The sequence below is a fragment of the Camelus ferus genome, chromosome 30 (assembly GCF_009834535.1).
Source record: "Camelus ferus isolate YT-003-E chromosome 30, BCGSAC_Cfer_1.0, whole genome shotgun sequence".
Classification (NCBI taxonomy): Eukaryota; Metazoa; Chordata; class Mammalia; order Artiodactyla; family Camelidae; genus Camelus; species Camelus ferus.
In genome coordinates, this window is record NC_045725.1 from 6647043 (window position 1) to 6663687 (window position 16645).

Genomic DNA, 16645 nt, shown 5'->3' on the forward strand with positions numbered 1-16645 from the left:
GTCTTGGTTAAATATCCGTACTCTCTTTCCTCCCCTTTTCTCATTTCCTGCTGGTGTCTCCCATTGGCCATAGCCAACTGGATGCTGGAGGGCCAGGGAGCCTGGGTGGTGCAGCCTTTTCATCTGTACGAGTCAGTTACACACAGAGGCTGGCACAGTGGGGAGGAGCCACCTGAGGGCTAAATGGAGATTAACCAGCATGTTGGCTGCGCCTTCCCCTTCTTTCTCTTCCTCCCAGAGGTAATTTGGCCACCTAGACTTTCACGTTTTCCTTGACTTTGACAGACTCTGAATTCCTGCCTTTGCATATACTGTTTTCGTTGGTAGAAATTCCTTTACTCCATTTCTTTGCCAGGCAAACTATTTATCCTTCAAGGTCCAGTTCAAATGTCACCATTCTGTCTTTTACCTACACACATGTAGAGGCTGCAAGGTCCTAAGAATGGGACAAAGAAACAGAAGGTCGGGTCGTTTGATGTGGCCGTGGGCCAGGTACTTCTCAGATTTTAAGTCCCCCCTCCCCACCTTTTCTTTTTGCGAAATAGGAATGGGAATTGCTCCCTTGACATTCCTTTCCCAGGAAAATTGAAAAGATCAGTGAGATAAAACGTTCTCTAAAATGCAAATCATTTTACAAATCTAGTTTTGCTGTCGTTGCTTTTACCATTGCTTAGGTTTTGGTTTTTTTTCCCCCCTATTACTTCAGATCGATCACAGTGCAAAAGTCAACTTAAGTGGCATTCAAATACAAATTCAAGCCCCTTCCCATACCTTTTTCTTTCTACAGCCCCCCTTTCCTCTTCTGTTCACGTATCCCTTGCCCACCCCTCCGACTCCCCCATTCTTTTTGCGGCTTGTTTACTCTGAATTTAGGTATCCAAGGCCGTTGCTTGACTTTGCAGGTACTTTTCACGATTAAAGGTAAATCATTTAGAAATGGTAGGGGTGGAGCGGAGAGGGTAATCCTAACAAAACCCTGCATTCTAAGTTGTGAAGTTTCGGGAGCTGAGAATTCAGACTAGTAGAGTCAGAAACGAACCCCTCGAACGGGGAGGATGCAGGACCAGGCGAGGCTTCCGCGCCGCCTCTGCAGCCCGCGCCGCCGCCCGCGCTTGAACGCCGGAACCCCAGGCGGGCGGCCGCGGTGGCGGGGCCGGAATTCCGGGAGGGGAGCACGAGAGGGCGAAGACTACAACTCCCGGCGTGCACGGCGGCCAGAGCGGGTTCTAGCCCTGCTTGCCTCCGCATTCTTCCCAGTTCCTACGAAGGAGACTGCTGCCTAGGAGCTGCGTAGTAGTAATTACAGAGAGACTGTAAGCTTCTCTGGTGGTTCCGGGGCCAGAAGCAGCTCGCGGAACGCCTCTCACTCATTGGGTCCTTCGCTCAAGCGTTGCGGAACTCGCCTTCCGACCGGCCGGGTTTCTCGGGGGACAGTAACTGTGGCCGGACGCTGTGGCGCGGCAGTTTAATTCTCCGGCGGCGACTGATGGAGCCGGACGGGATGGTCTTGGCGGGGCTCATCAGGAAACTCGGTAACGGTCTGAGCTGCCCCTCGCCCGGGGCGCCCCTCTGTCGTGGCCACTTGCTGAGAATGGCCGGGCCACCTTGCGACGGCTCCCTTTCTCGTGCGGGCTTCGGCAGGGCAGCTCCCGGGGACCCACCTCGGACTCGGCGTGAACTCCGCCGTTGGCGGCCTCAGTGCGCCGGCCGCTTGCTGCTTTATTTCCTTTTTTCCTTTTTCACCCCGCGCTCGCCCCCAGCGTAAATAACGAAGTTATAGGGTAAATTCCCTGTGGGGTCCCACTGCAGTCGGGAAAGAGCTCTGTGCTGTACTTCTCTGACAGGTCATCAGCTGGCCGAGATCAGGGAACGCGCTCTCAAGAATATTCTCTGCAAGATTGAGCACAACTTAATCTGCTGTGCTGATCTAGTTCAGGAGAGGCTACTTTTTCTCCATTTGCTGGAATGGTTCAATTTCCCGTCTGTTCCAATGAAAGAAGAGGTTCTGAGCCTGTTGAACAGATTGGTTAAGGTAGGATCATTTTAAAATAAAGTAAACGGGCGGTGTTTCGTAGTCATTTAATTGTAACATTTGTTGAAAATTTAAATTTTTAAGATTAAAAAAACAACTGGAGATGTTCAGTTTTAATTCATCTGGGTATATAATGCGCATCCTCCTTTGATTTGTGATGTTGAATCTCAGCATTGTCTCTACTGTGCTCTGAAGTAACAAAACTTCTGACTTCAGGTTATGTTCTGAATTTTGGAATCCTCTTTAGAGGTTAATGTTTGTCATTCTGTTTTCCCTTATGTTCTGTTAAAAATTAGATGTGTTTGTATAAAAAGACACATTTAAAGATAATGTTACAAATATAATAAAGAGTACAAATATGTTAAATTGTTTTTCTCGTGTCTGTTTTTCAGATTTGTTTCTCAGTCTGTCCTGAGAGTAGTTGGTTGTCAGGGTCAGATACCAAAGTGCTAGTTTAACTTTTCCAAACTAAATCACTTCGCAGTCGCAGGGCATACTTAATACTTTGGCATCTGTCGACTGGTTGGAGGTAGGAGAGGACAGAGTGAGTGCCAGTGGAGAGAAGTAATCAATTTAATAAAGAAAAGTAGGAATTGATAGTGTGCGCTTCTAGTGTTCATTGTCTCGGCTTTTCTCTCGTAAGTGTTATTAAATGTTTTATGTGTGTCTCCATAAATCTATGTCTTATGTACATCATTGCAAGATTTATGTTTTAAAAAAGGAACATCTGGTACTCCAAAAATAATTTCATGTTTTGATTGCTGTAAAATAAAGTCTAGGGATTTTAATATTCATCATTATTCTCAAGATGCCTCTCTTCTTATTTCAGTATCCCCCAGCAGTCCAGCATTTGGTCGATCTTGGTGCAGTCGAATTCTTATCTAAGCTTCGTTCTAATGTGGAGCCGAATCTACAGGCTGAAATTGATGGCATTCTAGATGGACTTTTTATTCTTCCCTCGGAAGTTCCTGAACTATATTCTGCATCTTACCAAACCAGTCAAACTGGTAACTCTTTGAAATCAACCTGATGAAATCAATCAATCTGTTAAAATATAAATATACTGGTCCTAATGGTTAATGGTCCTTAGATTAAAAAAAAAAAAAGAACACTCCCCTGCAACCTATTTTTCCTGCGTTAATGTACATGAATTTGACCTTAATTCCCTTCCTCTCGTGTTTTAGAGAGGGTACATGTGTATCCTGGCTGTTTTTGGTCAAGGGGCATAAAAGATGCAAGTGATTTTCTTTTTTGTGAGACTAGTTTGACAGATTAGTTTTTAAAATAATAACAAATTTTCATCGAGCACTCATTATTTTGTGCCCGACTGTGTTCTGAATGTTTGATACTTGCCTTTTTGGGCTGGGTTCCTCATACAGGGGTGTGATGATGCTGCGCTGGCTCATGGTTTTGTTACGGGTTCCAATCAAAAAGGGCTGCACGTGGTATACTGGCTGACGTCAGAGTCAAAAAGACATAGGTTTAAGCCCCAGTTCTTCCACTAGTTGCGTTACCTTGGCCCAGGGGCTTAATCCTGACAGGCTTTAGTTTTCTCTCTCAAAAACTGGGACAATAAGCAAGAACATCTTATAGAAGTTTTGTGAGGATTAATGAGATGATGTCTGGACGGTGCTCAGCGCAGGGCCTGGCATCTATTAAGCACAGAAGCCTTGTTTGCTGCTGTTACTTGTTCTTGTTTGATAGCCAGTCTAGTGCCCTGCTCATGGAAAGCATTTGAATTGATTTGAAGAAAAAAAATTGCTCATGAAATTTATAAGTGAGTGATAAAAGTATAAAAAGACGTGTTTTTGCTCCCGGTTAGACCTTGTTGTTTCTGTATACCAGTGCTTCACGGCCATGGGCACGACCGCCACCGTCGGTCCTGCTGTTAACTAGAGCAGCAGTGGCAGCTACCATGTGTCGAGTTCCCGTGTGACAGTGATTTTTAACACCGTATTTTACAGTTTCTGTCTAAGCCATAGCAAATAAAGTAGAATCTAAAGTCATGAATTTTCAACCTAGTTCCTTGCGGGTGAGGTTAGAGGTCTGGTCTAGGGTTAATTTTTAGTTCTCTGAATTAGTATCAGGAACTACTGGCATGAAAACTTCAAACAGAAAATTACGAGATGCAGTTTTGGCCTTTCCTTGCTTCTCTATTTCATTACATCTGAACTGCAGGAAATGTCTGTGATGGGGAGTCGCCAGAGGTACTGAAAGATAATGCTTGACTCTTGCTTTTGACAACTTTTTCTTAAAAAACATTAATGAAAATTGAAGTGATCAGGAACTATATTGAGTAAAAGAGGGAAGAGAAATGGACTCAAAAGCAGAGATGAGCAGTCCTTGAATAAATAGCTTGTAACATTATTTACATTGTGGATGTTTTCATGCTAGCAAATAATTGTAACTACTTAACCGTAAAGGAGAGGGGGGAAGAAAAACTAAATTCGAAATTGACTCAGTATTCATATTTTTTATCCTCTTTAGGAAGACACACTATTCAGAGAAACAAAACTGGGTTATTTTTCTATTGTTTAAAATGATTCTAACACTTAGAGAAACCATCTATTTGAAAAGAGCAAGTTTCACTTTCAGCAAATAGTGTGTCAATAACACAGTCATATATATTTTCTTTTCAGAATTGCCACAACAACCTGAAACCTCAACGGGGTATTTTCCTCAGGACAAAAGTAATTTCCAGCGGATGGAGGACCCTCCACGACCCATGGGTGTGTATTTGTAGGGAAGCTGATCTGGTAAATTGGAAATTAATGTACTTTTCCTTATAGTTGTGAAGACATACTGTGGTCAGACGTGAGTGTTCCAGCACCAAACTGAATGTCTCCTCAGCTTAGTTTAGGACATGGAGTCTGAGCGGTAGAACTTGATGGCCTTCTCACCGCGTTGGAGCAGCTGTCTAGATGGGTGGGAGCGGCGCAGGTGGCGCTTGCCGCATGTTGAAGTCCTTGTCAGGCCTGTGCTGGGCACCGTGCCTGTCACCACGTTTACTGTCCTGCTCACTGAGTGGTGCTGTCCACCCCGTTTCTCAAGCCAGACTCAGGATCATCTTTGTTTATTCAGTTATCTTTATCCCAGTACTCACTTGAGTAGAGTTCTGATTTAGAGCCTCTCTCTGGAATCTCACCTAGGTCTTTTTGTGTCTGGCTGTGGCTGGTCTCTGCTCACGTGCCACCTCCTCAAAGAGACCTTCCTGAGGACTCTAGCTGGTGATCACTCTCTATATTTGGTTTTCTTCCCATATGTATTTATTAAATTCTGTATTAATTTGCTTTGTGTTTGTCCATCTCTTTGTAAACTTAACGACAGCTGCAAACACTGCTTTGTCCAGTGTGGCTGTGCAGAACAGGGCCACTGGGCACTCAGTGTGTCTTTTCTGAAAGGATGAATGAATCCTCGTGGAGTCCCAGGGAGACTGGTTTATTACCGGTATCCCCCTTTAACTGATGAGGACACTGGGGCTTCGAATGGATAACACCTTTGTACTAGGCGGCACAGGGCGCAGGAAAGTAAGCGTGCACTTCCCGTTGTATTGCCTGCGTAGTTGAAATGAAAAGGTTGGTCCCAAGGGTATATCTGCAGGTGTCAAGTATTCAATGTAACTCGGTTTGGAAGCCCTCTGTTATTAAAAAGACTTCGTAGAAATTCTCAAGTTGAGTACAGCATAAGAAAGAACAGAAAACTTGTGCAGCTGTTAAAATACTTTACTTTCCTTTCTGGAAAAGTTTTACTAGGTGTATAGGGGTCCTCGGTGTTGAGACAGTAGTTCCTTGTGTTTACGACTGAGAGGCTTGAGTGCTAATGGGAGACATCTGAAGGGAGTATCTCCGGGGCTGGGAATGGTGGGTAATTGAATGAGGCTGTTGAAAAGACTCAGAAAGATTGAGATGGTAACGCATTTTTGTGTGAGTTGCAGTCTGGATGGATGGTGTGGCTTATTTTGGACACATCTTTGTGTGTACAGTGTAAGCCTGTCCTTCCCTCCACTCACCTCTTGCTTTTCCCTTAGAAAGTACACCCTGCTTTTATGTTAGCACTTTGGAAAGAAGCAACTGTGCTGTGTTTGGGAATTTAATAATACTGTTATCTGAGTTTAATGATTCCATGCTCTTTTCGAAGCGTTTGGCAGGAGGACTTTGCCATTTGGAAGGGCTTATGTAGGTCCTGTTTCTCAGTGTTACCACTTTAACTTGTACACTATGAGATCTGTTTAAAAATAATTTGAAGTAAGGCAGTTTAAAACTGCTTTGGTTTCTCAGATTTCTTTAATCTTGTTTGAGCACTGATACTTGATCTTTACCCTTATGGTCGTCAAGTCATCTTCAAAGAAGTTTAAACCTCTAACACTGTTTAGGATATTTGAACATGACTAATTAAATATAGTATATGATTACATTTATATCATTTTACATTTTTACAATTAAAGATCAAATGCCAGTTCCTTTCAAGTTTAAGCTCTATGTCCTGGTCAGCCACAGCGTAAAACAAATTTAATTGATAATCTAAATGTCATTCAACTATTGGTTTGTGTTTAACGCCCTTCTGATAAGATGTGAGTCCTGTTTAAATTATGAAAAGAGAGACCTGTTATTTATTCTGTGAGGGAATAAATTTGTAGCTGATCTTTTTGGTATATTTTAGGGTTCTGTAAGCTGGAATTTTATCTGGGGACTTGCTCTTAACATTGCGAACCTGTCAACGTTATCTGCTTCGATGCCTCAGCTGTTGCTCTTCCCTTAACAGCACACCGGACTGTGAAGTGTTTGAAGTTCTCCTCCTTCCCTTGGCTCTCCTTGACCACAGCCGACAGGCATGTTCTCTCCTCTAATGAAAGGTACAGTGCCGGTGTGTCTCAGGTGCTTTGGCATGTGGTGTTTATACTGTATTATTACTATACGTTTTCTCCAGGAAGAAGAGTTACTAGATTGCTGTGATTAAAGGGAATATGTGAATGATCTTCAGTATGTCAGAAGCAAGCCAGGAAGTTCCTGTTTGCCTTTAACCAGGCTTCACACCACAGTTCCTTTTTTGTGCTTGGAACCCTGTGCACTCCTTAGTGACATGAGTCATCTCTTATTGACCAGAATAGACTTGCTGGCCAGTTGATTATGCATTTAGTGAATAAAAATGGAAAAATTAAGCATAAGTGCAGCCTTTTTAGTAGGCAGTATATTTTGAAACATAGGTTCTGTTAGGAGATGGCTGAGGACCACTGATCTGATCTGATCTTATGTATTTTATTTGGTTGTTACCCCCAAACGTAGATAGCTGATATTTAGAAGTTTGGAGGGTGTTTTAATGTCTACTTTCACTTTTTGCTGAAACTCAGTTTCAGTGAGTGTCACAACAAATGAGTTGGCTGCCTTTTTTTGGTGAGGATCTGAAAAATAAAGACCAACTTACAAAGTTAGGCCAGATACAAGCGTGTGTGCATGAATGACTTCTGCTGATGGCGCTTCTGAGGCAACATCAGTATGTTCTCCTGGGACGTGGCAGGCGCGGGGGAGGGGCGGGAGTGGTTTTGTGTGTCAGCTCTGAGTCGGTGGCTGAGGGAGAGCGATGGTCTCTGGTGCACGCCTACGGATGGGGAGGGGTGGACTGGAGCTGGCTTGGGAGATGGGGTTTGGCTTCTTGGGGTGAGAGGTGAACAACTGCCTCATCCCCAGGACGGCAAGTGTCCAGGGAGAAGTTGAGGGGTGTCCTCTCTGTGGGACAAGAGAGGAGTACCCGCTTGGTTCACATCAAGTAGGGAGGGGCAGTGAGGAATCTAATTCTTAGAACTGAGTTCTGTACTTACTGTCATTTCCTCTGTCTTATCTCCTGATTCATTCAGCACATTCCGCTGATCTCATTTCCGGGCATCGCAATCATCTCTGGGCACGCGGTGGTGTGGCGGGTGCTGCGTAGCCCCTGCTCTTGAGGAGGGTCTGGTGGGGCTGCTAAGTCAACAGACCATTACCAAAGCACAGATTATGGGCGCGTGAGCAACGCCCAGTCTGGGGCCGTTCATTGATTAGGGGAGAGATCTGGGAAGGCTTCCCAGGGGAAGTGATGTCTCAGCTGAGACCTGAAGGCTGGTGAATAGAGTCATTATGCCACTAGGTCACTTAGAATCTGATATAGGTATAATGCTGTATTTTATATATGTTGTAGCTCTTTAAGAAGTAGTAACCACACTTTAATCTGGAACACCTGTGAGCTATTGAAAGATGTTATCATGCAAGATTTTCCTGCGGAGATTTTCCTTCAGAGGCCAAAAATTGTTCAGGTGAGTTTCCTCTGTAATGGTTTTAGATTTTGAAATAGAGAATTTTTTGCAATGAAACACATTTTGCCAAGTAGGAGTCCACGGGGAGGAAACTGGTACTGCCATGTTGAAATGATGAACTCCGGCTATTCAGACCACTTGTTCTCTAACTCATTTGGATGGTGGTTCTTCTGGTAGGAGGTCATCTCACTTGACATATGAAGTCCAGTTTGGCTGTTTATGGATCACTTAGAGGGGAGAACAGACTTAGGAAACCGAGGTTGGGCAGCAGTGACCCTTCTTAATAGTAAGAGTAGCATCACTCTGAGTTTCTGGGTGTTAAGGCTCGGTGCCAGGCGCTGCGGGAATGTGGTAGAGGTGAGCAGTGCAGATGGATTCCCTGCAGTGCGGTTCATTGCACGTGTGTGGAGTAGGGAGACCGGGCCCCCGGGCTGGGGTTGTGGCGTGTCCCCAGCGTCTGGTAAGGCTCGGCCCCCGTGTTCCACAGCCACAGGGCTGAGACGGGTGCTGATGAGTGGCAGCTGTTAAAACCTACTGTCCCAGCTGTGAGTGATAGCAGAGGAAAAGCTGCTAATTATCAGAACATGCAAAATGACTTAGCTGTTAGAGATGAAAAAGTCTTTTTTTTTTTTTAAAGGTACTATGTAACTTAATGTCCCAAATGGGGAGTAATTCCTGTGTTCTTCAGGATAGGTATTCAACTAACAAGAGTTCAGATAGGAGAAGCACTGACGAGTCTGTTTAAATTTTGTCTTACTTTGACCCGTCTTCTTGCATTATGCGGAGTCATTTCTGCCCGGTTCTGTTTCTTATGTCTTATAAGTATTTGGCAACTTATCACTATTCTTTTGATTATTCATTTAACCTCACTTAAGCTCCACATCCTTCTTTGAAGTCGAGCGCTTTGTTCTCTTGATCATTTTCATCGCTCTTCTTTATTTCAGAGCCTTTTATCTCTGTTGAAACTGGCCTTTGGAGGAGACGGAAAACATCGCCTGGCATTGCAGGCAGTGTCCTGCCTGCAGCAGCTCTGCGTGTGCTTAAGAAACAGACTTAACTTTCACCGAGATCCACATTTCTTCTCTAGTAAACAGGGTATTTATGTTTGTTTATTCACTGGTCACTGGCAGTGTTTGTAGACTCTTCCGTGAACTCCCCACCACACCTGCTGTCAGGGCTTACCGGATGTACATTTTCACAACATAAACTCCCCATTCCTAAGCATAATCAAATTATAATCTTCGAAAACAAACTGTGAATGATAGATGCGCTCATGATGACACCCTGTCTTTCTTGAGAGGAGACGAGTGCAAGGTGTTTCTCTCCCCTGTGTGCAGAGTGTCGCTGGGAGCCAGGGCCAGGCTTCTGAGTCCCACTATTCACGTAGGACTTTGGGCATTTTGGCAAGTTATATGTTGTGTTAGTAAATTGTTTGGTCTGAAAAATACCTATTTTATGGATACTCATATTTTATGGATACTATTTTTATGCAGCTTGTGATGTAGGCAGAGTATTATAGGATAGCAGTGCCAGACTTTTCAGGGGAAAAGCAACACCTAATGGTCAAATAGAGGACTAAGCTGGCCTTGTCAAAGCAGCATTTTTACAATTTAGGGTTTCTGTGCACTCAGACAATGTGCCTTGAAAGTCGAGTATTAAATTACTGTGATTTGTCATCATGCTTCATAGTCGAGTGCCACTGATTCTGTGCTACTTGAATATTTATGCTTCATGTTAGCTTTATTGTAGCTCTCAGGACACGTGTATTCATGTCTCATTAACATTCTTGAGGACTTGTGGGTGCCCCGTATTTCATCAGAAAAAGAATTATAATGTTGATAAAAATAGTTGGTAAGTGGGAAGACTTATTCATGTATTAAATAAATATTTACTTACCACTTGCTGTATGCAAACCAATGTCTTGTCTGGGGGTATAACACTGAACAAAACAGGTCAGGTCCCAGTTCTTAGGAGCTGCTATTGTAGAGGGCTGGGACAGGTAGGGAACAAACCGGTTTTCAGATAAGACGTGCTCAAAGGGAGTGGGAAGGATGATGTGACTGGACGTGACCAGCACGTGGCTGCTTGGAGGGCATGGTCAGGGAAGGCCTCCGAGAGGAGGAAGGAACCATCTACTTGAAGAGCTGCAGCAGGAGTGGTCCAGGAAGGTGAGAGGCCTCGGGCATGGGGGTGATATGCTTGAAGAGCAGAAATCAGGCTGGTGAGAGTGGAGTGTGGTCAACACAGTGGGGGTGCAGAGAGCAGAATGAGGTGAGCTCAGAGAGGTGGCCTGGGCCCAGCAGGTACTGACACTTGGAGATCTTGGTGAGGTTTTTTATTTTCTTTGAGGATGCAGTGGAAAGCTCTTGGAGAGTTGTTACTGTTCTTCCCTCTGCAAAATGCCTTTACTTTACCTCATTCTTTAAAAAAATTACAGTAAAGATATATATAACATAAAATATGCCGTTATAAATCTTTTTTAAACATGCAGTTTGGTGGCATTGATTATATTCATGCTGTTGTGCAATCATCACCATTATCTGTTTCCAAACCCTTTTCACCATCCTGAATGGAAACTCTGTGACCATTAATCAGTTCTCACCATTTCCCCTTCCCTCTGCCCTGGTGATCTCTAATCTATTTTCTGTCTAGATGGCTCATGTAAGTGGAATTGTACAGTATTTGTCTGGCTTATTTCACTTAGCATAATGTTTTCAAGGTTCATCCACATGGTAGCAGGTGTCAGACCTTCATTCCTTTTTATGGCTGAGTAATATTCCCTTGTATGTGTACCCCACATTTTGCTTATTCATTCATCTGTGGATGGTCATGGGGGGTGTTCCCACCTTTTGGCTGTCATGATTAATGCTTTTGTGAACATTGGCATATCTGTTCCATTTTCTCCCCGGTTTTCAGTTCTTTTGTGTATATACCCCAGAGTGGAACTGCTGGGCCATATGGTAACTCTATGTTTAGCCTTCTGAGGAGCTGCCAAAATATTTTGCGCAGTGACTGTACCATTTTACATTCCCACCAGCAGTGTATGAGGCTTCCAGTTTCTCCATGTTGTCTCCAACACTTTTTTTCTTTTTTTAAATCATATTTATCCTAGTAGGTGTGAGGTGGTATCTCATTGTGGTTTTGATTTGCATTTCCCTAGTGACTGCTGATTAATGGCTAGTGATTCTCTGGTGATTTTTCATATGCTTATTGGCCAGTTTGTGTGTCTTCTTTGGGGAAGTGTCTATACTTGATTTGCAAATATTTTCTCCCATTCTGTAGGTTGTCATTTTCTTGATAATGTCCTTTGATACATGGAAGTTTTAAATTTTGATGTAGCCCAGTTTATCTATGTTTTCCTTGGTTGCCCGTGTTTTTCGTCATCATGTCTAAGAATTCAGTGCCACATCCAAGGTCATGAAGATTCATCCCTGTGTTTTCTGCTAAGAGCTTTATGGTTTTAACTCATGTTTAGGTTATTGATCCATTTTGAGTTAATTTTTGCCCATGGTTTGAGGTAGAGTTTCTCGGAGGATTTTAAGCAAGAGAGTGCATGATTTGGTCGCTAATGTTGTAAGTGAGCAGCGTTGGCTAGAAGATTCCAAATAATTAGATCAGTTAGATATAAACCTAAATGTGCTAAGGGAGTAGCTGTAGAAAGATTGACCTTTACTTTTATTTTTACCCCACAGAAACATTTCTTCTATCTTAATTTTGTTAATTTTTTTGTTTTGAAGTATGACAAATACGACATAATTAGTAATCTGCCTCTCCTGAGGAATAATTTTATTCTTTTTCTTCCCCAGATACAGTTTCCCAAAATTCTTCTTTGTCTTACTGTCAAGAAGCAAGAGTTCCTCATCACTCCCAGAATCCTTCTCCTGGAGGCAGCAGCCCTCGGCCTTCCGTGGTTGGACGCACAGGCCAGCGGCCCAGAGGAGACGGCCAGGACTGGGACGCAGTGTCCTCTAGGTGACTGTAGAAAAGCCAGGCTACCTTGTGTGTGTGTTTTAATTTTAGAGGGAGATCATTTTTCTCTCTTGTCTCGTCTTTTAAAACATTAGCACAGATACCGGCCTCGTGTTAAACCAGTGACCCTCATACTTTTTTGACCATGACCCCAGTAAGAAGTAAATACTACATTGCAACTGAGTACTCAGTACACAGACGTATCCTCTGTGTGTGCGTGTGTGTGCATCTGTCTGTGTGTGTCCACTGGAACAGAATGTTCACAAGGTAGTACTCTAATTCTATATGTTACACAGTGAACTATATTTTTTGTTCATTTCTGTTTCATTAAAAAAAGAATAGTGATTCTGACCCATTCAGTCATTTTTACCAGCCACAAATGAAATGTGATCTGGTTTAAAAGCACAGTTTTAAATGCTGGATGCATTTTGGTATTTTAAACCCATTTTTGTAAGTTTAATCATAATTTAAACGCATCAGTGTTTACTATTAGCGGGAATGACTGGAGAACCTAGAAAACAGTCCCCTTCAAGGTGCACAGTTTATGATATTTTACTTATTTACTTGTATAAAGAAAGATTTTTATATATCAAGTTTTCTTGAAGGGATTCGCATGGTGTTTGTACGTTACCTCATTCTTATGCTACAAGCATCTTAAAAACCCGTTAGTCTTTTCTTTAGTGTTCAGTGTCGTTCTGCTAAGCGCTCAGTAAGACAAGCCCTTGTTGCTGGCATGCTCCTGCTGCTGCTGCGGGCTTGCACTGGCGCTCGCCGGCTGTGTGCTGGGTGTTACGCCACGTGCTTCATGAGCCGCGTCTCCCTGGTCTTGATAACACTCCTGTAATAGCTGGTGCTGCTATTATCATCATTTTACAGAAGAGCCTGAGGTTTGCCGAGGCTGTGAGCCTAACCCCAGCCTGTACAGATGGTAAAGAGCAGGACAGGTGTTTGGACAGGATGGTCTGAGAGCCTTGGTGCCTCGTCCGTAGAGGGCAGCTGGCGGGTGTGGATCATGTGTGGTTTTCGCTGTCCTCCTGCACAGCCTTTCTCCCTCGTTCTCTGCGCTGCGTCTCGTGGGCTGCACACTCGTGTGTCTTCCTTCCTGAGGGAACGTCCTCCGGGGCCCTTTCAGAGTTTGAGAGAAGCCCAGCTCATTTCCATATTTTGGGATGCTTGGTATATTGAGATTGAAGAAATGACAAAACATGTCTTAAAATTTGGGAGTTTTACATGTTCAGTAGCATTAGTGCGTCTCTGTGGTTCATCTTCAATTGCAAATAGCATCAGAAGTCAACCTTCTGAGGTGCTTTGTAGTGTGAAGTTCAGGCCTTTCTGTGGTACCCACCCCACAGGGAGAATTTTTTTAAAGAAAGCCAAAAAGATGGGATGTTCTGTTTTTGGGTGCATTTTCAAAATCATGTGATGTTGAATGTACTAAATAGAGTAATCCACTTCTCATGTTTTCCTGGCATTTTTCTAGCACTCTTCAGTTGCTAACATTGGCTCACATAGAACATTTGGTGAAAATCACAGAAAATCTAGGAAACCATATGAACCATTTTGTTTCGCCTTTATAAGTTACAGAAGAACTTTGCTATGAATTTGCCTGCTTTCCTTTAGAAATGAATGGGTTATCAGTGCTAATATTGACTGTTGCTATAAGAATTTTGACACATTTAGAGACACATCAATTTGAAAGCAAAATATAAATGCATTTCTGGTTTCATTTACAATTTTGAGCCATCTTTATGGGATGAAATACCATAAATGCATCAAGGTTGCTAAAACCTGGCCAAAATTGTTTTGTGGAGCCATACAGTTGTGTCCAACGTGAGGCTTCTAACATGCTGGGCAGCAGAGAGGCAGTAAATCCGTCTGTGAGCTGTTGCCATATTCAAGGATTATCATCGCTTGTTTGATTTACAGCGGAAGCAGCGGCCACGCCCACGTCAACTCCAGGCTGTCTGTCCACTCCGCGCTGGACGTGGCGCACCTGGACCTGCCGGAGCTGGAGGCCGCCGACGCGCTCGAGCTGTGGTTCCGGCAGCTCAGTCTGCCCCAGCTCTGCGTCTGCATTCTGGAGTCGGCCGTTCCGCTCTTGAGGACAGGTTGGTGGTTCTTGAAGTTGGGGTTCTTTTTATATAATGTGTATTTGTTTTGTCTGTTTTCTAAGACTCTCAGTTTTCTGCGTTTCACTTTCTGTGTTAGGACCTTTAAAATCTGTATTTTCTCATCTTTTGGGATACAAACCCATAAGGACTTAGGAAGGTCTTTATTGTCTCTGAGTGACACGTGCTGTCGTGGAGCGCCGTTCAGGTAGAGTATCCCCTTCCGTTTCTGGCCCTTTATTGTACAGGTTTCCTCTTCTGTGTGGCCGTTTTAAAGGTAAGCGCTGAAAAAAACAGTGCAGCTGGAGTCAGAGAGGCGGGACCGGCATGAATAGACCGTTAGAAAAAATCTTTGGCTTTTGCTTTTTAGACATTTTTGAGTTGCTTTCAGTTCTTCACTGTTCCCACTTTTTACTTGAGCTATGAAACACGTTAAAAACCAAAACAGACCCCAAACTGGATTCTTACCTTTACAGTAATTTCTTTTCCTTAAAAAATGAAATTAAATGACTCAAAAAACCCAGTTTGGAGTTACATTTTCCCTCGAATGCGCTGGGTAACTGCAAAGATGTGCTGCAGTGTGCGCTGGGCGGCGATTGTGACTTTAGTTGAGAGCGAGCAGTGACAGCAGCACAGCTGAGGTCCGGCGCCGTCCAGCGGTCACACGTCGCTTACCTGGCGTTGAGCCCCGCCGTGCTCGGCTGCCGCAGCGACCTGGTTTCGTGCGCAGTATTTCGTGCCCCGCTCACACCAGCCCGTTTTCCCCGTCCGTTAGTGGAAGGTACCGCCTTTCTCCCCGCTGTGCAGTGAGGAGGCTGAGACGTAGAGGGGTTTAGAAACTTAGCCAAAATCAAAGAGCTGAGAACAGAGACTTGAGCCACAGTTCTGAGGCCGAAGTCCATGCGCTTTGCATTTTGCAAGGTAAAGATTTGGAATAAATAATGATCTTTTATTCTCTAAATATATACATTTTAAGTAATTGATAAACTTGTCAAGATGTAAATACAAGATGAACAAGCTTTGCTGTTTTTGGTTTATGCTGGCTGAGTGAAAAATACATCCCGTGCGAATGGTGCTACCAGTCCTGTGGCTCCTTTTTGCCCCGCCTGGAAGTGGTGGGAAGAAAGCAGGCGGTGGGGGGAGGTGTGGGAACATCAGCCGTTTTCTCACCCTGAGGAAAACGGTACACGTTACCTTCTCGCTGACTGAGTAACTGCTTCTGGGAGTTAGGAGTGCATATTCATTCACGTGCTAGTGACGCGAAGTGAAGGAAGATCTGAACTTAGGCAGCAAGTGTATGTGTTTGTCTGCGTGGCACACTGAGGAGAATGGTTTTCGATTTAATGATTTTGCATTTAACCTTTCCTTAATTTGCTAGAAAAAGTCACATTGATAATTATAAAGCTGTATCTTAGTACATAAAAAATTTTAAATGTTCTCCTGCCCTTTTGTGGTAAATTATTGCATAATTTGTAATTGTTCAATATCATAAGAGATTTCTAAGAGCCTTTGCTCCAGCTGCTCTAATGAAACAATTAATCTAGACCCTCATGATCTGGTAGTTTGTTTTGTTTTTATTCATTAGAAGTTGACCTTTGGCATGTGGGACAGAAAGGCCTTGATGGAATATTCCGCTCACTTAGACGGGTGGTGGGATTCCTGCGCTTTTCTGTCTCTGTGGGGAAAGGGTATTGCTCAGGTGGGTGTGACTCTGGCAGCACAGTTTCTTCTGGAATGTTTTTTAAGAGTTTAAGGTGAGTATAGGCTGGAGAACCTGTTTCAGAAGGAATTCTTGACGATTCTTTAACAAACACCAGCATGGACGTTTGTCCCTCCAGTCCCGGCTCAGCTTCCTCCCCAGGCAGCTCCTGTGCGGGGAACTTCTAGTCCTGCTGTAAGCCTTCTGGGCCTAAGGAGGGAATGATCAGAGTGCGACTTCTCAGCCCGCCCGCGCTCTGTCCCATGTTGCGTGTAACACAAATGGGCTCTGAATGTGAAGTTGTTTCAGTCTGTCTCACAGTGCTTCTAAATTACTGTTATTCTCTTCCCGAGTATCTTTCCCACTTACGAGCACATTTGACTTTTTGTAGGTTAATAGTTTTATGATCAAACAGAAGTCTGTAATGGTGATTATAGATCGTGACTCCCCTGTTCATCTCTTTCAACAATTCTAAAAACATCAAAAAAATAAAAAGAGATATAAGAATTTGGGGGCATGGCAGATCGAGCCGTATGATATTCCGCTTTATT

At 43.7% G+C, this 16645-nt stretch overlaps 1 protein-coding gene across 7 annotated transcripts in view; it reads left to right on the forward strand.

Annotated features, from left to right (window-relative positions):
• The first annotated feature begins 1282 nt into the window (after window positions 1–1282).
• Window positions 1283–16645, forward strand: part of RTTN (rotatin) — a 116226-nt gene continuing 100863 nt past the window's right edge. For 3 of the 7 annotated variants that reach the window (XR_004316294.1, XM_014565853.2, XM_032470743.1), the window contains exons 1-9: window positions 1287–1532; window positions 1845–2032; window positions 2862–3039; window positions 4672–4761; window positions 6794–6884; window positions 8204–8318; window positions 9263–9413; window positions 12125–12290; window positions 14214–14395. Coding sequence is in view for 6 of the 7 variants with exons in the window: in XM_014565853.2 (XP_014421339.2) it covers window positions 1487–1532; window positions 1845–2032; window positions 2862–3039; window positions 4672–4761; window positions 6794–6884; window positions 8204–8318; window positions 9263–9413; window positions 12125–12290; window positions 14214–14395 (1207 nt within the window). In the remaining variant the exon portion in view is untranslated. Of the gene's footprint in view, window positions 1533–1844; window positions 2033–2861; window positions 3040–4671; window positions 4762–6691; window positions 6885–8203; window positions 8319–9262; window positions 9414–12124; window positions 12291–14213; window positions 14396–16645 lie in introns of those variants that run through there. The other 4 variants (XM_032470746.1, XM_032470744.1, XM_032470745.1 and 1 more) reach the window with 4 other exon arrangements.